Genomic DNA, 21,983 nt, shown 5'->3' with positions numbered 1-21,983 from the left:
AATTCGCCTTTAGGGAGGCGCGGTGTGCATTAAACGGCCGAGCTTCCCCTACCACCGAGCGAGATTTGATTGCTCGGTACGAGCCTCTCGCCACCATTGTTCCCCCTCCCCCCATCCTTCCTGGCGGAATAATTTTTTAACGAGTCCACTTTTAATTCCCGGTTTGCGGCGACTGTAACTGCGACCGCGAACGGTCGCGACGTTACCGTTCCGCAAAACCGCTTACCAGAATCTCGATTGTGTATGTCGAACCGCTATGCACTGTTTGCTTGCTCGAGTGCTTTTCCGTTGGCAGGCTGTTGCGTATCAAATGGACTTTTAACGGTAACGTCGAGCAAACCTAACATTTTCCTTATTTACATATACAGTGCGATACATGTCGCCGAGGCCTGAACAATAAAGGTCGCGGAATTATCCCCACTTACTAAATCTCGAGAAACCTCGGTCGCCGACGAGTGTAAGGTCGCGTGGATCAAAGAATATCCTTTGAACATTGTAAAAAGTTACAAGACTGGTCTGAATTTGCATTGAATTAACCCCTACGATTTATTCTCCGATGATCTCGATTAGAACGTCTTCGTCGAAGGAAATGTTTCGTCTTTCGCGATAGTGGTTGCGGTGCGAATGTTCACAATAAAAGCGACATGGTCGGAGAGGTCTAAATAACGGTGAAAGGAGGACACTTGGAAATCTGATTCGAGACGACGGAGATTTTCTATCGCGGAACCGGATGAATGGCAGCTTGTTTTCAAACAGTTTCGAACCTTTTATGCATCGGGGATCGATGGCACTGAAAGGGGTGGTTAAATGCCCGGAGCAACAGAGGCTGAGAACTCTCGTGCAATGTCTTGATTAAGTAGTGGTTTACGTCCTCCTGTGTGTAAGGGCCACCCTCGTAAAACAAGCTCGCCCTTCCATGACTCTAGTTGACGGGTTAAACGCCTCTCGGCCGACAAAAACGCCTGATTTACGGTGGAGCCGGAAGATATTTGAACGCTAAATTTCCCATTCCCGAGAGATTCCGAGATCAAGACTTTACTGCGATGACCAGCAACCAAATACAATCTTGAGCAAGTAATCATGAAAACTTTCTACTATGAGATCGTCAAAATGCAAACTTGCGTGGAAATAACTATTTATGAATCCCATCGAATTACTCGTCGCAATCGTCCCCCCGATAATATATTCATTCTACCAAATTTGGTTAGGATCTGTAAAATGCAACAAGGTTGGATGACTACTCAATATCATACATTTAATTTCTTTCAATTTTTACTTCATCAAACAACTTACTTCGATTTTATGGAATTTTTGAGGTTTCTAGTATGACAGTCAAAGTGTTAGCCCTGCAGCGGCCGCGATTATTATTTCGTGCAAGAAATTTCCCATTCAGGGAAGAATTGGCTGCAACGAGCACCTCGGATGCAGATTACACCGTCGGGAGGGCGTTTCTTTTCTCGAAGAATACATTCATTTCAAGGAGGAAGATAATCCTGAACGTCGGGGAGGCGTCTTGATAAACCAGCACTCCTTATTCTTATCAGCCATGAATACAAATTAACCGATTCGAGCCGCAGCATGGAATTGCGCCCGACATTAAAAGAATACTATCCGCGTTTCACTAGATTATACGAAGCCATCTATACGTCGTGGTTATATCATGCAAAGGAGAATCAAGATGCCGCAGATCATTTCTTTGATCTCTGTCGAGATTAAACATTTGCGATTCATATACCGATTGTAATTGGACGGTTGCGCGTTCGTTATTTCACATAAAAGAGAAGTAATTTCAACATTCTTTAACGTAGTTTCTATTTCGTTTTTATTATCGAGATACTGCAGATCATTTCTTTGATCCCAGTTGAGATTAAAAACTGATTCATATACCAATTGTAATTGAACTGAAGATGTGCATTCGTAATATCTTGCAAAAGAGCACAACGTTTTCTTTAGTCGATACAGTAAATTACAGACGCATTTGATGCGCGTGCAGTAAATTCCAATCAGTAGAAACGGGAAATTGTAGCCAGACGCGTTACTATCATCCGGAACAGCGCAACGTCGAATGTTGCGCGCATGCAACAAATTCGAATTACCAAACGCCCCTCAAAACAACGTGTTCATCCATTTGTCTTTGTCCTGGTAAATTATTTTATAAAAATACGAACGTCCGTCCACATACAAAATGCAACATCGCTTCAACATTCCCACGGCAAAATGAACTGCTCCAAAAAATAAATTCTCCGTTGCAAAAATTTTTGTTATTCCTCGCGTATGCTTCCGGTCCGCGGAGAATTGTTTAAAACCGTCATTTCCGGTCAGCGCACCGCGTCAAATCCCATTGCGATGCACGTTGTAACGCGAGCCGCCGCAAATCATTGTCCGGCACGGTCAAAACAAATTTTGGCCGGTTCGGTTTAATTTGGGTGGTGGGGGGAGGGGGGAGGGGGCAACGTGGGTGAACTTTATCGGCGCACTAATTACGCGCGTCGTAGCTCATGTTTATTAATGTTGACTTGCGCTCGCGCGCGTGTTTGTCGGGGCCGGGCCGTGTAAACGTTGTGGTCGCACCGATAATCACTGGATCCGCGCATTTATGAACGAGCCCGAATTTCCCCGGAAATGTCTCATATCAAAAGAGCCTGTGCTCGACATCGACAGCTACAGAAAACCATTTATTTTTCCCTCTTTGGGCAGAGGACCTTAAGGGAGGGTACTCCGGAGCTGTCAATTTTACACGATTTATGAGATCGAAAATGGTTGGGTTATTGTAGGTCAAGTGTTTCGAAATTTTGCGTACTGTTTTGGCTGTATTTCAGAATAAAATAACCTAAAAAGTATTTTTCCGCCAGCCTTCTGCGCGGTAGAATGCGTAATTTTCTTTAAATGAAAGTTCCCACAGAATTCGGACTATTTGTCGAGGACGAAGGTTTTGAAATATTCTTGGATACGATATTAGCGGCATTGAGACTCGAACAGGCCAACTAAAAATACTCCGAAGCCCTGCCATTATTTCTTAACAAATTATATATTTGTATCGTGCGAAACAATTCCTGGAATTATGGAAAGATCAAGAAAAAATTTGTAAATATTGGAGAAACGTGGACGAGCACGTTCGGAACGATTTAGTTTCGCGTTACACCTGAGCCAACAACTATGACAAGTCCCCGAGCATACGCTTTGCTATTCCCTGGGGGAGAAAAACTGGACGAGCCGAGGTTCAGGTGGATTCCGAGTTTAATGCCGATTAATTACAAGTTTCAGTGTTTCGGGGCTCCCTTCTGTGAAAACCCCGGGAACCTCTGCCAAGATTCTATTTCTGTGCCCCATTCATGCCGGTCGAGGACATTTTCCACTATTTGCTGCTCGTTCTTTAAACAATTCGCCGGGCTGACGGCGCGCAGAAAAGATTTGACTTTCAAATGAACGCGTAAGAAAGAGCCAGAAGGGCGATCCGACGAGATCATCTATGAATATAAATTTCATTTTCGAGCATGTCAGCGCTGTAAAAAAGACTCACCGCGCCTGGGTTTCTGCCGAGAGTTGTCTGGCTTTCGAAGATACGGATTTAGCATCGTAAATATTTAGATCTTTATCAATATGTTTCTGGAAGTTGCTCGAACTCGTCGTCTGCATTAACTTACAGAAAATGCAATTAAATATCCATTGAAATTCTTTTTTACGTTTCTATGGTTGCCTAAAGCCATTCGAATTTGGACTTAACAATCTCATTTTATATATTTCGTTTGAGCCGAGGGCTGAAGGTGATGTTAATGTAATATATATTAAATGGGAAAATTATTTTGTTTCTTCTTATTTGCCTACGTGGCTAATTTATTGCTTTGAGTCGTTGAAAAGCCTGCAGCATGTCAGCCGGCGATACAATTTATCCGTTTCGTAACCAGCTCTTTATTTATCCATTGTAAAAGGTTCACAAAAGATCGTAGTAATGTTTAATGGGCAAAGGGGGATGGGAAGCCCGGGGGGTTTGTCTCTGAATCATTTCAAAGGATCCGGTAATTATAGCTTTAATCTATAAGCCTATAATATTATCAGGAACGCGGCGTTCTATTATGCAATCACGATCCGAGATGAAGTAACTTTAATGTCCGAGTTTATGGTAACAGGCAGTTACGCCAATAAACTTTGCGCCCCAAAGAAAGTCGGGTAACTCTTTGAAACGAGCGTAATTGCCTTCTCAATCTTATTTCTTTCGTATCTATTGACTTCCAGTTGAGAGTTTCTTATCTTTATGAATTTCTTTCCTTTTTTTTATGAAAAAATCTGTGACCGCTTTTTTCACGTGTATTTGCTGTTGCAACTGTACTTTTTATCTTAGACACAGATTAAATTTGCAACTGATGTTTTTAAAAACGTAGGGTACCGCTTCTCGACCAGCTTCGATAAAAATTTGGAAAGCGCGTTTCACTTCTGCCAATTTTTCTCAATAATTCTACGCCTGTTCGTGTTGATCAAGCGAAACGTATTGCATTGCAAATACCGGGTTACTTTCGACCCAGTCCATAAATAATGTCGGTATTGCGGTTCAACGCAGGTAATCGAGAGTTGCAACGATCATCACCATCAGCGCCGCAGGTCCGCTCATGCAGGGTCAAGCAGCCATAAAACCGAGTTCTCGGACACCTGCGCATCACGTGCAAATAAATTTCATGTTTATTATCCAGCAGTCCAGGAATGTCCAACGACCGTGCACACGATTCTTTTTTAACGCAGAGTTTCCTTTCCAACTTATTTTACCGCCAGCGTACAGTTAACGAATGTCATTATGTTCGAACGACGCACGTGTTTAAAATGTTAGAACGCAGCCTACGTTTAGATTGTTTCAAAGGTAGACCACCCTGGAGTTTACAAAAATTCAAAACTTCCTAATTTTCGCAAAGTTTCAAGAAGTTGATTCGAATTTTCAAACTTCTTTATTCGGTAAGGTTCTTATTTAAAAAAATTTAAAAGATAAAGCCGCAGGATAGATTTTCATAGCTCAAAAATATTGGAATTTTTCATCTAGTGAGTATCTCCGAAATAAAATCTTGCCGTGTGCATACATCAAATCTTGTTATATTTATTAAAGCTTATTTATCGCTGTAAGTGCCTAATTCAGTAATCGTATCAGATCTACATTCAACCAGTTCAACTATATTAACTTGTCAACGAGCATTTTGCGATGACGAGTAAAGAATCATCCACACAAGCATCGCAATCATGAGCTATAAATAAACGGGGCCCACAATTGCAGCGGTGAGATAGCATGGGTTAATAAAGTACGTCGGTATAAATACAAAAATGAAATATTCAAGTACGAACAGCAAACAACGAACTAACTAAAAAAAAATCATCCTATTTCTGTTTGGCAGCATTAGAAAAATCAGATTTTTTAATTACAACGGTAAGTGATAATAATAACATTTTTCTATATTTACCGTCTTGCTTAAGAGCAACTAATACATATCGTCTTATAAAAATGACGAGATTGAATTTATTTGAATTTTGTGCGGTTCGAAATTATAATACATTCTCTCCTAAATATATTCATTTAATCATTTCCCACGGAAGCACTTTTACAATTTCAGTAATTGTAAAATAAAAACGTCTGGAACGTTCATTTTGACCGGCGGTGGTAGGTTTAGTGTTAAAAATACTTCCAAAATATTTACTTTAGAAGCTTATCGACTTTAAGAAATTAGTTTCAATCTCGACTACGATTTTACATAAAAATTTGTCACAAAGAAAAAGTTGAAGTTTTCGCTGGAAAAAGGTTAATATCGCGGAACGGTTCCCGGGGTCGTTCAAGTTAATTTAAAACGAACAGCTCCACTCCCATCTCCGGGGGTGGTTCTTTCTTTCCCCGGAGTCGAAGATTAATCGATAGTTTTTTCCTTTTCTTTTTTTTTTTTCTGTGTGTCCCGGGGCGTCCAGCCAGGCCCGGTCCGTTAACGTCTCGACCATTTGTTTCGAGATTAAGATCACGTTCTCCTCCTCGGACGCTTCAATCGCAGAATACAAGCCGGGATACGCGAACACAGCAATTTGCTGCACGCTGCTTGCCCAGAGGGAAATCACCGAGCCTTGTGTATACGTTATGCGCGTGGCGGCCAAGGGGGATGATAGTGTGCAGCAAGCTGTAGTAACGGGGAGGTGTTAATAGCTAGAGGTAGTACCGACGTGAGCTCGGTACTTAATATGATTGACAGCACGAATGGGTAATTAACAACCGAGTCGCTTTCATGTGCAACCCGCGCGACTCAACGACGCGCGGCGGAGGCGGCGGAGGTCGGGGGTGTGTTTAGTGCGGCCAGACTTGCTTCTATAACGCGGTTATCCTAAGTTTAATTACTCTAACAGATATTTTAGGAACGCTGATAATGCTCGGTCGAGCGTGTGCGCGACACTTGATGCAAACTGCCAACTATTCTCTGAAGAATGTCTCGCGCCGCACCAGATTAATCCGCAGATGCGTCGAACTTGGCCCCTTTCACCAGATAAACAACAAAACAAAGGGAAAAGTGTTACGATATTTACGCTCCCAACACGAACACAATCGAATCCTCTCTATCAGTTATTTTAATCGGAAAAATCTTTCAAATATGTTAGCAAAAGTTTCATACAAAACTAACTCAAAATGAAAAAGTTTTGTCACTGACAAGATCAATAGTAGCTGGTTCTGAACACTCAAATTTCATTAGTTCGGATAATCGAGATTCTATCATATCGCGAATTAAACAAGCAAATGTGATCCAAACCGCGTCGTGTTTGGAGACATTTTAATCGGAAAAATGCCACCGATGTGTCGATAAGAATTTTATTATTAAGTATGTAAATGAATGGTGTTTCTTTAATTCAAATTTTACCGCGCTTCGCGCGTTGTAACGCGTGGGTTGTAGATTGTCGACTGTCAGAGAGAAGGACTGATAGAAAGAGATAGATAGATAGATGATTGCGGGATAGAGCACGTGCTCATAAATTAAGAGAGTAATAAAAGTGTGAATAAAGAAGTGACATATAGAATAAACTTTAAATGTCGTTTCTCTGTTTACGGTTTCTTCTGTAATATAGCACAATGAATAAAGGAGAAAACTTTGTTTACAGGGAAACAGTTTCTAGTTTACTTTGAAAATCCTGTGTAATAGATAACTGTCTTATAAGTACTTGCTGCTTAGACAATGAATTCGACTAATCGCAAATTGCCGTACATTTCTCAGGCCCAGCTGGGATTTGAAAAAGGGGTGTTTGTTCTCGGAAGGGGGTGTCGGTTTTCCAAGCAATCGAGAAATCCCCTCTCGACGCGGCCGGATGAGAGTGAAAAGACCTTTTAGCCTATTTAACGAAGCATAACACAGATTCGCGCCCTTAACCTGAATTTCTTTTCCCTCGAATTACCTTTCAAGCTGCAGGTCGATATGGAACCGGAAAGAGTCCTGGCGTGATTGGTCACGGCCAACAGCAAAGGTGTGGCCGTGGCGAAGCTCCTCGACTTCGGCACGAACTCCTTCTGCACCGCGTAGCTACGCGTGCGTCGCCGAAAAATCGGCGAGTCGAGGAAACTCTCGTCGTACTGCGGCATCTTATGACGGTGTCCCGATTAAACGCGATCGATCATCCACGCACGAGCCGCGACTCGGATTTCTCTTGTTCGCATCACCTTGTCCAATCACCGTGATCCAACACGGTCCGTTGGCTACTATCTTCTTCTTCATGTTGCACTTTCACCGAAACCAGAACCGATTCGCACAAACCGGGTGTTCGGACAATCTATGTAACCGCTGTTGCTCCCTTAGACACGTCACGGTCAACTATAATTATTCAGTTTTCTCCCCTCTCTTTAACTGTCCATAACGTCAGTGTTGACCATTAAGAGTTTTTTCAGTTTCTACTAAATGCATCACCTATAAAGGACGAGTAATTATAGACGTTGCTATTGCATAATGATCATTAGATAATACGAGTTTATATTACGGGCGGCTGAATTACATCACTTTCCATTTAGAAGACATAATCGCGTAACTGGTCATTAAGAGCTCTGCTCGTAATTAACAAGTTCACTGTACCGATACAATCCTATTAAATTCTTCCAGCGTTACTTTATGATTATGACTTCCTTCCCAAAACAAATTACTGTCTTTTAAATGATGCTTCGGATCATTTTAATTAACATCCCAAACCACGTGTAAGTAACTGCAATTAAAGCATTTCGCAAACCAAAATCGTTTGGAAAATTTCCAAATTTTTGCGTACTGCTGATTCCCCGGTGATTTTTCGCTGATTTCTCATATCTTTTTATTAGTTCAGAATTATTTTTACCAGGTTTACGATCGTTCGAGCAAATGAACTGATCAGGCAAGGAATAGGTAAAACACGGGAACTTAATTTTCACATTTTCACAGGAACGCCACGCGATATACAATGATGGTTATCGTTGACTGCTATCGAAAACCGTGGTGCGAGCCCGCGAAACACGTGTAACCACGCATGATCTCACAGACAGTAAATTTAGCGAATGATTGCCAAACCACGCGGTAAACAGATAACACTCGTTGACAGTGGACTATTTGCTCAACTTTAATTCCTGGCTGGCAAACTGGTTCGCGCATAATAAATGATACACACATTGTAATTACGTTATCTCGCCCGCTGCTACGATGAGAGATCGCTCTCCGGTCAATTAGCATAACGTTTAACGGCAGAATTATGAATCTTTCCGAATAGTGGATAAACATGGTCCTCCTACGAAAAGTTTCCATTCTTGTGAAATTTTATCGTTAAATTCGTATACCCCGTGGCAGTGGGGATAGTTCTGGGACGTTTATCGGCTAGGCATTTCGAACATATACAGGGTAAACAGTGTAGTCGGTTCGCTGCCAGGCATAACAATTGTTCGTTGTTGAAGCGATCGATCGTAGAATCGCGAATACAAAAAGCACGGTTATTTAGATTAAGCGAAACCGATGACAGTATGCCCTAAAATAACGTAGCAAGTTCGTTTTAGCTGCCTCGAGTATTATACCAAAGTAGAGTACCGAGACATAGACCGCTTCCAGGATATCTATTTTAATGCTGTGAACGTGCTGTTACATTTTCCATCGCTTCCGTGTCTTTTACCGAATAGCATAAATTCCTCGGCTTCTCCTTTGATAATTTCGACGTCTGACCGTTTTACGATGTCAACAGTCCGAACTTTTCTAGCGAACGTCTCGACAACTTTACTTCCAGAAAAGAAAATCCAAAATGATAAAAGTCCCAGAAGTATCCCCGATATTAAATTTGCAGAAGGTTAAATCTTTCGAAGAAAAGTCGCAATGTTTCAGAGAAGAAAGGTGGACGTGGGATTGCAGGAGAGGTTGCAAGAATACCGTCGAACCATGTTGCAGAGGGTATTCATTGATAAAAAATGCATCGGGCGAAGAAACAAGGTGGGTCAAAGGAGCACAGGACTCCTCGAAGGCTATATCGGTTTGTACAACAAACGATTCGCGATTACTGGAGCGAAAAGTCGACCGACTCTTCTCCGCCTTGGACCACCAACCCGTGAGCTCTCCGCGTCGCTTTTACTACTTCGAGAACGACGTGTATAATTCGATAGCAGACCAGGAGGTCAATCGTGTGACTCGTTTCACAGTGGATTGAACACAAGGACCAGGTTTTTCTGGCTTGTTTGCTCGATCACTAAAATTATCGAGTTTTCTCGAAATATTTATACACGCTTGCCCGTAACTTGCCCGCCTTTGTCGAAGAAATGAAACGCGGCTTTGTGGGGGCCGACGGTGAAACGGTAGAGCGTCCGATGGACACCGAAAAAATACATGCGCACATCCCTAAACGCGATACTGTTCACTGAAATGTGAGCCGATGCGGATTTATTTTTTCCAAAGTTTTTTCGGCTTTAAAGAGAACATTTTCTACCGGAAAAAAATTCGTGTCTTTCTCTGCGATTTATTTGCCCAGAATTCTGTATAAATTTTCTCAGTTTCAGTATACGGGGTGTCCCAATAATGTACTTCCTTGAAAGGGATGATTCCTGTGGTGCTTGACGTAACTTTTTCCTTTGCGAAAATGTTCTCCGTGGCTTTGTTAACACTAGAACGACCGGAGCAGTCAAAATGACTGGTTCCTAATTTTTCCTTTTACAATTACTGAAATTGTAAAAATGTTTTCATCGGAAATTTTTTCATGAACCTCTTCATCGAAGCACATATTACAATAAAGGTTGTATGAAGTCTGAATGGGCACAGTCTTGTCACTGTTACAAAGCGATATACGTCAGTCGCATTTATTGCTCGGTCGTTCTAGTGTTAAGGAGTTATCAATAAAGAAACTTTGCGGTTATCGTACAATGTAGTGGCGAAAGTTAGCGTACAAAAATTTTCTTGTACTCGTGGGAGACCCCAATACATATATTTTCCAGTTAATGGTCAACCGTGAGTGACGAACATTGTACTCGGCACGAAGAAATCAGAGTCTTTTGTGTCACGAGCACACTGCGGATCTGTGTGCAAAACAAAAATTGTCTGTTTCATTGGCGACAAACAGTAGATGTATAGAAAAGTACCTTTCTTTACTTAATAATCTTGAAACGAAAGAAAATCGTTTGTAATTGTTGCGTAAATTGTTGTGTAAATAAAATCCAGGACAATTTCCTATTAATTACAAGGTTCGGCGCTGCAGTTTCCGCGCGGGTACCAGTTATTTAGTGTACATCGACACGACCTTGTAATCATGCAAATCCACAGGAATTTTGTGCTCGTCCGAGGTTTCCTGATTAATAATAATTAACACTGATGAACTTGCGACCCAGTTACGTTCGACTTCCTGTCGGGCGCAAGGCGGTGCGCGTTATTTTCGGTGTCTGATAGAGTGCAGAGGTGAGATTTAAGAAATGGTCAGTTTAGAGACCGTTTTGGTACAACTTCCAAACCATACTCAATTTGAACACTAAACTTACCGGGCCTTAAAAGCGACTAATACATGTTGTCTTATAAAAGTGACGAGATTGAATTTATTTGGATTTTGTGCGGTTCGTATTATGATACATGCTCTCCTAAATATATTTATGTTTATAGTTTCAGTAATTGTAAAATAAAAAATCTGGAACGGTCACTTTGACCGGCGGTGGTAGGTTTAGTGTTAAACCAGTTAAAAGGAGAAATACGTTTAATTCCTATTTCGTACAATTTGATGCAGAAAGTTTTCCCTTTTTTTCATTTATTTCGTCAATCTTTGAAACAGTAGAAATACTCTGATCTTTCATATTCATCGCGGTAGATTTGCCGGCAACGTACGGCCAAAGTGAAGAAGCGTGAACTCGCTTTCAACGTGAACGGGGCCAATGGAAATGAATCGCGTCGTGACGGACGACTTCACCTCCGAAAATAAATTGGATGCGGCGTGCGTAAAATGTTCTCACTGCCTGTTCCGCCACCCTTTCAACCCCCGCGTGTCTGCCGCCACCCTCGTTCAATCCTTGTAACCCGTCCGCGTCGGAAATGATACCGAAAGTAATCACGACACCACGCACGTTCACTTATTTAATATCGATCGCCATTGCGTGGACGCAACAGATAACGAGCAAAGGAAAAGAAAACAACGCCGGAAAAGGAAGAGGGAATTCGTGGCGAAATTCCGTGCGTCGCGTAATTAAACTTCACGGGCCCGTGGGCAAAATATTTAATAAACGTGGATCGTAATTAAACAACGCGCCCAGGGGGTTTTTTTCGTGGTTCCCGTGTGTTTCCCGCTATCCATTTTTAAGTGCAGCGAGCGCGGTGAACTTTACCGGGGAAATGGGTTTTGTTAGTTTTTTGTTTACACTTTTTGTGACCGTGCTATGTTTCCTGCGCGTAGGATCGTCAATGTGGCGGAATAATTATGATTCCCATTAAGCTTCGAATCTTGTGAAACATCCGTGAAGATATGAACTTTGCGATTTTTCATTCCGCGAGCGTGGATAGTGCCTATTCAAACATTTTTAAATCAAATACGGATCCAGTGGTCTGAAAGCAGAGCCGGGCAAAGGTAAAAAGGAATGAAAATGTGAAATAACTCGGGCTCCCTTGCGGCCAAAGTCAACGTCATAATTTGATATCCGGTGTTTTCGTAAGTGACTCCGTGGCATTAAAAGTCGACCTATGCTATGCTATATCCGTCCATAAAGTATGAGATATTAATTTTTGTAATAGGAATCGGAATCTTGAAAATCGATTTCATATCATTTTCAGCTCGTCGTACTTTATAACATAATAAATTATAATTAATTATAACGAGTAATTTAATTTCAGAACATTCATATTTCACACGAAAACGAATTGTCCGAATAAGCAAAAATTGGAAGCATTTTAAATTTAAATTCTACTACTGTTTTAAAACTTCTAAATTATTGGTAAACTCGATAGATTAATTTCGCCCGATCGAAACTGATTTACGGAACTGAATTGCAAAATTACTTAAGTTTTTGTTCGACAATATTAGTGCTAGAGTTGCCTACATGTGTGATTACGCTGCTTGCAGTACAAGGCTAACTCGGAGAGTAAGATATACGGAAAAATATATTCTAGCAAACCACAACGCGATACGATCTGCGATATTTTCTATGAACCGTTCAGAAGAATCTGACCGCGGAAAATCCTCCGCGAGGGTTAACACGCGTCGTCTAACTTCTGTTCCGCTAACTAATCGGGCCTTGATCGTTTATTACGCAGCGTCTATGTTCCGTTTGCTCCAGATCGGCCAGCGTGTCGTGATCTAGGTCGTTAAGAGATCTTTTAATCTCCAACCGGCAAAAAATAAAAAAACAGCGATCGGTCCGGAGAAACGAAACGATCAACGCCTTGTGTATCGATCAAAAGTGCGCGTTATCGAACGTGTTTTCAATATCAATTCGTGAACGCAATTATACTGTGCCTATGTATAAAAACAGGCTATTGGTTCCGTCAGAACCAATTCGAGATATTTTAATGAATTTCAGTATCTGAATGTTTAAACTGGCAACAACGCGAATTAACTGGAGTTGTTTTATTAGCAGCCTACAGATCAAGTCGATCCATTTATTGCTGACCAGCAGATATCGTAATAGTGAAATTAAACGAAAATAATCGTATAATCAACGTTTCAAAGTTTGTTTTCCAGAAAATGCAATATTTGCTAAAAGCTCTGCAATTCCTACATTATTCGTGTAACCCATGAACTTTTTATTTATTTGTCCCACACAATATTATTGCGGATTCTATACTCGGTGATAAGATCTATCAGAAGACGAAACACGTACTGCTTGCCAGTGAAAATAAATGAGCTGTAAAGAGAGTTTGATAGTCCCGGTCAATTAAAACAATGCAGTTATCTTTTATTACTTCTTGCCTCGTAATAATCGAAGATTCAGTAACTCACAGATTGAAACAGACGCAATGCAATGACTAACTGTGTAATTTTACAAGTTACGTGATTCCTCGCTGTCGTTTCTCCGTTTCTAACAAACATCTGCTCAGTATTAGCATAGAAACCTGCGGAATTACTAAATCACTAAATATACCTATAGACAATTCACTTTGTATTTCATTTCACTAAATTGTCCAAACCGTTACCGTTCCATAACGGCGCGTTCACACCGGTGACGACACTTCACATTAAATAAAATGTCCAAGTGGCATCGTTGACACTGTCGTCTCGATCAAAATCGTCGCTAAATCGTTCGCTTCCAGCAATCGGGGAACACTGAAGGCTCGACAGGTCCACTGTGCGTTGAACAAGGTCAATGCGAAGTTCAGTCGCAAAGACAGATTGTCGATCACGATGCTCCGAATTTGAGGTCGTGTTACCCAAGGCGCCGCCGTTATCTCGAATCACAAACAAATTCCAAGCCAACTAGACGCGTCGAGCAGATACGCGTCTACGATGTTCGAGCAGTCGGACCCTGAAGAACCGGAGCTTATCGAAAGCGACAACCGGATGACGAACGACTGGGCCCGTTTCGCACGTAAACGAGCTCGCGCCTCGAAAGAACTTTGGAAACTATACCGGTTGTTGGCCGTCTTTGCCCGATTTCCAAAGACACCGATCGATCGGGGAGCGAGCGCTGCGCGCACCAGAAGGTAGCACAAGGTGTAGTAGCTGTCCCGGCCGGGATCGATTCCGGTCCATTAAACGCGCGACGTTGCGTTTGTTCTCGGGACGCGGCGTTCGCGGAGAGATCTCGGCGAAATATAAAGAATCGAGCAACGGGTTCGGTGACGAGACGACGCTGCGCGACGTCTAAACGAGCGGGCGTCTACGCGGAGACCACCGAGCGTAAATCTGGTCCATACGGATCGAGTTCCAAGCAGGTCCCTAGGTCCGAGGCGCGTGCACACGCCGGACAGAAGCGGCTAGCTCGCGGATCGGAGGTGAACTGTTGTTGCTCGTGGACCATCCGCTGCAGAATCGGCCGGTGATATCTGTGACTTTGGCCGGGAAAGAAGGCTCGCTTGTCTATTTTAACGGGTCAGAGAGAGGAGCAGGCCAGCAAAAGTTTGCGAGAGAGGAGAACGGCCGTAGGAGTAGGAGAGATACGCGGAGGCCAGCGGCCAGATAGATACAGGGTGTCCCGAACGGCCAACGCGTTCAATGCCGCGCGAATTTTACCTACTATCTAAGGCCTGAGGGGAAACTCTGCCATTTTTTTAATTATTTGCCTCGTCATACCTTTCCATGGCTAATAATTTCAGCAAAACTAACTGTATAACCTTAACGCTAGAACTACCGCACCAGTCAAAATGACTGGTTCCCAATTTTTTCCTTCGCAATTACTAAAATTATATGTTGGAAACCAGGAAACTGCGTTACCGATCGTAATTGTAATCGCGACATCTTCGTTTGTATTAAGCAACAATATGTGTAATAATGCGTACGTGAGGAAACCGGGGATCACTCACTCTGGTGCTAAAGTGTAACGTTCGAAATATACACATATATAGACTAAGAAAGGAGATTCAAGTCACTGCGTAAAACCTACAATTACAACATTATAAAAGTGTATCGAAAAGTTCCATAACCGTAACAGTGTAAATCTCGGAAGATTTCTCCGGACTATTTTCGCGTCCACTTAAAATGCAACGGACACGTGTCGACTGGTCGCGACAACTGGGACACCCTGTATACAGCCGGAGGGTTAACAACGAGCAGGAACAAAAGACCTCGCACCGAGGCAGACACTTACGCTCGTTCTTTATTTCAACGAGGATAGAAAGAAAGAGACGAATAGAGGAGAAGAAAGGACGCGGAGAGGCCGAGAAGCAAAGGAGGAGGAACAAGTTATTTGCGGACCCTTGCGGCACTGTGTCAGTTATGCGACGGCTAGGAAGAACTGCCTTTTCCTCCTTCCCTTGCTCGCTGACACCACCCTCTCGCGCTGCCATACGCGACCCGAGCACTGTCGTTGCCATTGCGCCCGTAGATTCCATTGGTCCGCGGAAATTTCATTTTTCCTCCGGCCTTTTCCTGCTCTTGCGCTTTCGAATGATCATGGTCACGCGATCATGCGATTCGCGCCCCATCGATGGCTGCCAAGAACATCCCCCAGTGAACGTCTTGGTTGCGAAAGATCGCTCCATTTCGAGCAAGCTTTGTGGAAATTTTGAAAAATTCATTTTCTTATTTTACCAGAGGCTTATTATCGCGAATGGAATTTCAATTGAATTTGCAAGAGACCAGTGATAATTCTGTTCTTTGAGAGCACACGTAAGGCAACAGGGAATAACGTTTCGTTATCGCGAGATATTAACCTACATCTGCAAGATTGCAGTCGATTCGATGGTTTTTATACCTGCCGCATGAATAAACTGTTTATAGATCTTAAAGTTTGCAGTTTGAATCCCTTCGTGAAAGCGTTGATAGTATTTTATAGTTACAGTGTTGGGGTAGATCTTTTGCATAGAATGGTTTGGACACTGCGTAACTATCGACAAGAAAAATCGTTTTGTATAGAAACAAGTAAGAAACGTCGGATTGAATTTCGTAGAAGTTCACTACTGGGATTTCATTTTTGAAAAAATTGATTTTATTACTGACCGTGTGTATAAAAGTTTATGTCACCCTTCGAGTTGTATAAGAATGACAGTGTGAAGATAATACGATCGATAAGATACGAACGATGTTGTTGTATTAGCAACTCTATCGCAAAATAGAAACATTCCTATAAGTCGCTCGTGCGCCGAATCAATTAACTTCACGAAGTAAACAGTGAAGAAAATTGATAAAATAGTACACATTCACTTTTTTTTCATTCAGTGGTATTGAGCCAAACTGCTAGAAACCCATAAAAACAATAGGAGCGGAAACAATAAATATACATAACACTTGAATAAAAAATATTCAAAATCTTCCTAAAGGAAACATTGCAACAAAAGAATAATTACAAGATCATAGTGCTATCTTGACTTACTTACTGTTGTTTTGAAATGCAAGATTTTGCACGTGGCTGATTTAACCCTATCTATCTAAATCAAAAAGTCCACTGTACCCAATTAACCTTTTATCACGAACCTATCTCAAATTAATTTCCCCAAGTTCATTATGAAATACAGTTTCCTTTCAAATCAATACAATAGTAGGTACTCGTAATACGATGTTATCGTCAACAGTATTATCGAACGTATTGTCTACAATTATCTAAGATTACTATCAACGCACTTCAATTGATAAACAATTAAAGAACAAGATACACGCGTTCAAATAAATACGTTCAATTTTGAACGAATGTTATTACAAATTTATATAATCCCAACAATTAAAAAATTTATCATTCCAGTGTTAAATAGAAAATTTAAGATATTCAGCGACAATCGCTTATACATATATTTCATACGAATATTTTCTTCTAGGTTCACCATTTTCCCCTACATCTACAGAATTATAAACACGTCCCGCAACAAACTAAAATAATCCATCATTTGCCGGTCGAAGTAGTAATGCAAGTCGTAGTAGTGATCAAACAAATAAACAACGTAAAGACTCACTCCAGATAAAATTAAATCCAAGAACCATGTTGACCGGTCGGTAAAACGAGTTAACCAATCTCAGTAACGAGTTGACACCACACACTGTCACAATCCTCCGCGTTGAACTCGGTCTAACGCGAAACTACTTCTCTAGCCCGATGCTTCGGATTATTAACTGCAACTTCGAGCAAATATCCGAGCGATAATACCGGACGATAACGGTCGATAAGCAGCGTACATGTATAACGGTGACTAATTTGCCGAGTCGCGAACGAAGTTGGTAAGGAAATCCGTGGAAAAGCCGAGAGTTAAGGTAAAGGGCTAGCATCAACCCTCGGATCAACAGCTAAATTAGGGATCACCGGTAACACGTGCGACGACCGGTTTTCGCACGTGCACCACGATCTAATCCGTCGGCGCGCACGTATCTGCCCGGCGAAACGTGAAAACAGATGCATATTCATGAATTGTCAGTGAATGCGGGGTGCACCCTTGCGCGGGTCAACGTGCGTGCGTGTTTCTGGCAGTGCATCGTTACTTGATGCAGAACGGGTAACATTTGGCCGTGGCTTGTGCCAACTGATACTGGACAGGGACGACCAGCAGCAAGAAAATCTGCGCGGGATCGTAATTCCTCCACAGAAATCCAGGGCCGTACCAGACAACCTAATCGACTGTATTAAATACGGTGACATCAGAATAATAAATTAATTTCTGGGAACGCGCGAGACCAAGAAGTATTAATGCTTCGACTGCGTTAAATGATAAAGTTCATAAAAAATTGACCTTTTCGAAGTTAATAAAGTGCAAATTAATTATCAAATGACTGAAAAGAATACACAAGGTTGTGTCCAATAATTAAATTGCACGTACCCACTTTTATCATAAATGCATAAAATCTAGGGGGTAGCAACCGAAACAGGAAATTCTCCTATTTTCCTAAATCATCGAATACCGCATGCTCTTGAACGAGTCAAGCTCTCCCTATATACACACGTGACTCCTCTCCAAGCCCACGTGTATCCCATCGAACAACGTTTACTTTAATTCAGCTGCACACTAAATAAATCTCTAGACGCGTGCGATAGCGATGCCAAATCCACGTATAGCGGTCTCCCTCTCTGTAACCGCGCCACTTGGAATTGGCACTGGTAATTACGGGGAGCAGTAGACATAATTTCGCGATAATTTGTCTACCTACTGTCAGCTAGAGCTATCGCGTAATCAGAACGGTGCATGGTGGTGCGATTACAAGGAAGATGTTTCCGTTTATGGGGAGGGAATATTCCATGATGATACTGTGCTATCGGTACATCAAAAGATACTTAGCTAATCAACGCGTCTAGCTATCAAACTCCTGCTTCATCTACCGACTGCACCCTATAGACGTATATTCGGGAAGGGACCGATTTGATGCTCGTATCTTCCATCATATTCGATTGCTATACTTCGGATTTTAGGTGACGGAAATGCATTAAACGCAAAACTGAAACGACTTGATTATCAATTTCGTTCAAACATAGTTTCAAAGATATTTCCTGTGGACCCCACCGTCGGATGGTTGGAAGAAAAAATACATTTTCGTTAGCCTCCAGTTTTTTGCAATCGACTCGGACAATTTTTATTTTGCCTAAAGATCCGCACCGATTACATAAAGATACGAAGAGTTCCTGAAATACAAATTGGTTCCAGCTTGAACGAGTCTGTTGGTCCAACGTCCCTGCTCGTATAGTTAGCTCGATAGGTAAGCAACGGCCATTTGTCTTGTGAGTAAGCGCAAGACTCCCCCTTCATCGAGGCCTTAAAAATCTCGGAGCAAACTGAAAGTGTGCTGGAGGAGGTCAATGAGTAGAGAGCATCGTTAGCTTGTACCCTGACTGTAACCTCGCAGGAGATTCCGATCAACCAGTACCCAGAACCAGGCTAGAACCTTCCATTCCAGTTCCTATCGGTTAGACTTTATCGTGTTCTTTTTCGCAACAACTTCCCGAATTTTCCGTTGTCCTATTTCCAGAGAGAAAGAGAGAGAGAGAAAGAGAGAAGCTGAAGCGGATAAAGGCAGCCGGACTCCGACAAAGCCCATAATGGACACAATGTCCGCGGCCCAGAAACGGGAGAGAGAACGCGGAGGGAAAACGGATCCCGTGGCAAGCCCGAACAGAATTTAATCATATTTCGATCTCGCGCCTTTTCACTTTTCTTTTCTGGCTGTTCCTTGGGAGAACCGACAAAGACGTTCAATCTCGACGGGCGCAGGCCCGAGCGGGGGCGTTCCACCGGCGTTGCACGACACCGGTCGACGCCATAGATTCATTTCAATGAACTAACGTCCCCGGCCCGGCTGGAAATTTAATGAGAGTTCGCTTTTCAGTAACCAGCCGACAGAAATCCCCCGGCGACGACGCCGGATATATTATTGACCGAACCGGTAGCGGCTCGGTTTATCGAACGAAACCTACCATTTTTCCCCTACCCCCGTTCTTTTTTCCAGGTTCGAGCTACCCGTTAACCGGTCTACGAGAGCATTTCACCTCCCGTCCAATGTCGCGATGTCTATGTCCGGGAGAAACTCGATCATCCGCGGGTACACTCCTCGGTTAACGAGATTCTTTCGGATGTAAACCGTCAACGACGACACGGAAAATTCTTCTTTTGAAGACGGCGCCGTAATTTACTAGAGTGGATGGATGGCCCCAGCGATGGCCCCGGAGATGCGGCTTCTTGTTGGCCAGGGATTTGATTTCTTGTGTTTTCCCCGGCACTAAACGAACGCTCGAGTTATTTACTCACGGAAGGGTGCAGCCGAGCGCTCGGATATCCAGGACCACTGGAGCGCTCGCTAGCTTCAGCATCCCCCATCAGCTCTTCCCGGGAACACGAGTGCGTATGTTACGGTGAAGTTCATTAATCGGCTATTTACCCGCGCTGTGTTATGCAAATCACTTGGATAGGTGACTCGGAAAATGTTCATTTTTGCAGTTTTTAGCAATTTCCTCCTAGCAGGAACGCTGGAGTGCCCCCTGACTTCGGCAACCCCATCAGCTCTTTTCATGGAACACAAGTATGGAAAAGTGTTGCTTGTAAGGCTTTCGCTCGCATCTCTCTGGCAGGTCATTTTACCTTTAAAAGTCTCCGGCCAGGTAAGATCCTCTTTAAGTGTTCGTGCGACTACACGTGTTTACGCGATCTCTTGTCAGACGTGGCTTGAGCATCTTCGACATTAAAAGCAGTTCTCGCTCACAAAGGTTGATCTCTATACTGTTGCACCTACATTTCTATTTTTAACTATAGCTAACCTTTAATGACTCAGCCACCCGGTGCTTTGTTACACTGTTTTTGTTAACGCTACTCGAGACGGTAATCGTTCAAAGTCGGTCAATTTTTCATCCTCCGATAAAGGAGTTCACGATCGTATCAAAAATATTAGTTTACCGCAGTTGAAATAATTGGTATCCTATTTGCGATAGAGTTTATGATTCGGTTTGTCGGATAGTTGACACAGCAGAGGATAAAATAATTGTAAACCGCGGGCCAACGCTATGTTTTCTTAAGGTTTCGCTCTATTCTCGTCTTTCGTTCATTAAACCGAGGCACGAAAATAGAGTCTAATCTACAAGTCGGCTTCGCTGCTGATCGTTCGTCGCTCTTGTCCGGTAAAAATGTCCTGGTAACGGCTCTATTTTTCTAGAGGCAACCGGCGAGCAACGACGAGCACGCAACGATTTCAACCGGCTACAAATCAACTCGCATTAAACGCAATTACCAGCGACAGATGACGTAGGGTGCGGAGTTAGTTGGTACTCGTTATCCAGCAAATTGATCAAACTGCCTTTACTTAAGTGTATTTGTCCATCAGCACCACTACGAGGCCGAACGTATCAGTTCTGATAAGTTGCACCTGTTAATGTACAATAGAGAACTAGAGACACGAAAATTATAAGCAAATTTTCCGAACAACACGCTACTACCCATTGTCCTCGTTTCATTGAAAACCATTCGGTATCGGATACGTATTTTCTATCACGAAAATTATCCTTTGTTCGTCTAATTGATATTAAAATGTTCAGACTTCTTCGGGAACGTTTTTTACTATTATATTTTATTGATCGATTAAAGCTTCAAAAACAGTCTCCATCATTCTGGCCCACCCAATCCTATTAATACCACATCTACTTTACAATAAGCCTCAACAATTTTTCGAAAACTAGTAATGACCGTGACCAACGGCACCTTTTGGTTTCTACGTAGACAATTCTAGTAACTATGTCTCTCCCCCAAGGTATCATCAGTGCTCCTAAACTTAACACTAAACCTACCAACGCGCGGTCAAATGACCGTTTTTGAAATTTCGTTTAGAATTTCTTGTATACAACGTTGCTGCATCGCCATGTAACTTATCGACTTTTCCTATAATATACGTAAAACCCATTTTTCAATATTCACAATTTTCTTTATTGTTTACTTTCCGAAAAGAATTTCATAGCGTGTCTTCTATATTAACACGTTCGGTGCCGCATCACCCATATTTGGGTGACGGAATTATTTGTGCAGGTTTTAAAATGAATGTTTACGTTGATATATTCATTTTACTAAACTTGATTAGGATCTGTAACATGCGAGAAAGTTGGAGGATTACTCAGTATCACACATTTGATTTTTCGCAATTTTTATTTCATTAACACTAGGTTTACGGAGCATTAAAAGTGAGTATTTCACATTACTTTATAAAAATAAGAAGAATGTGTCTATCCAAGTTTTCAGCCATTTTTTAAATAATAAATACCTACGGAAATAAGTTTGTTGAGCAATTCCACGTAGATGGATCTTCACAATCTCAATAATCGTAAATTAAAAATATTGGAACCCGTCATTTTGACGGGTTTTCAACCTTCAAAGTGTTAAGATACATATTTTTTTTCGAAGCGATCACTTGACCGCTCATGGTAGGATTAGATATACATGAAATGTCGGTGGGTTTAGCGTTGACCTGAACGTGAATCAGTTGGC

General features: G+C 42.2%; 1 protein-coding gene across 6 annotated transcripts in view; it reads right to left on the bottom strand.

Annotated features, from left to right (window-relative positions):
* Positions 1-21,983, bottom strand: part of C3g (C3G guanyl-nucleotide exchange factor) — an 85,138-nt gene that overhangs the window by 61,548 nt on the left and 1,607 nt on the right. For 3 of the 6 annotated variants that reach the window (XM_076798240.1, XM_076798242.1, XM_076798239.1), the window contains exon 1: positions 7,396-7,739. The exons of 1 other annotated variant lie outside the window; for it this stretch is intronic. In XM_076798240.1, the coding sequence (XP_076654355.1) occupies positions 7,396-7,579 (184 nt within the window). In that variant the 5' untranslated portion in view covers positions 7,580-7,739. Of the gene's footprint in view, positions 1-7,395; positions 7,741-21,983 lie in introns of those variants that run through there. 2 more of the 6 variants (XM_076798238.1, XM_076798244.1) reach the window with 1 other exon arrangement.

The sequence above is a fragment of the Halictus rubicundus genome, chromosome 12, assembly GCF_050948215.1.
Source record: "Halictus rubicundus isolate RS-2024b chromosome 12, iyHalRubi1_principal, whole genome shotgun sequence".
In the NCBI taxonomy this organism is placed as follows: Eukaryota; Metazoa; Arthropoda; class Insecta; order Hymenoptera; family Halictidae; genus Halictus; species Halictus rubicundus.
Note: the sequence above shows the minus strand (reverse complement) of the source record. Positions and strands in the feature narration are given on the sequence as shown.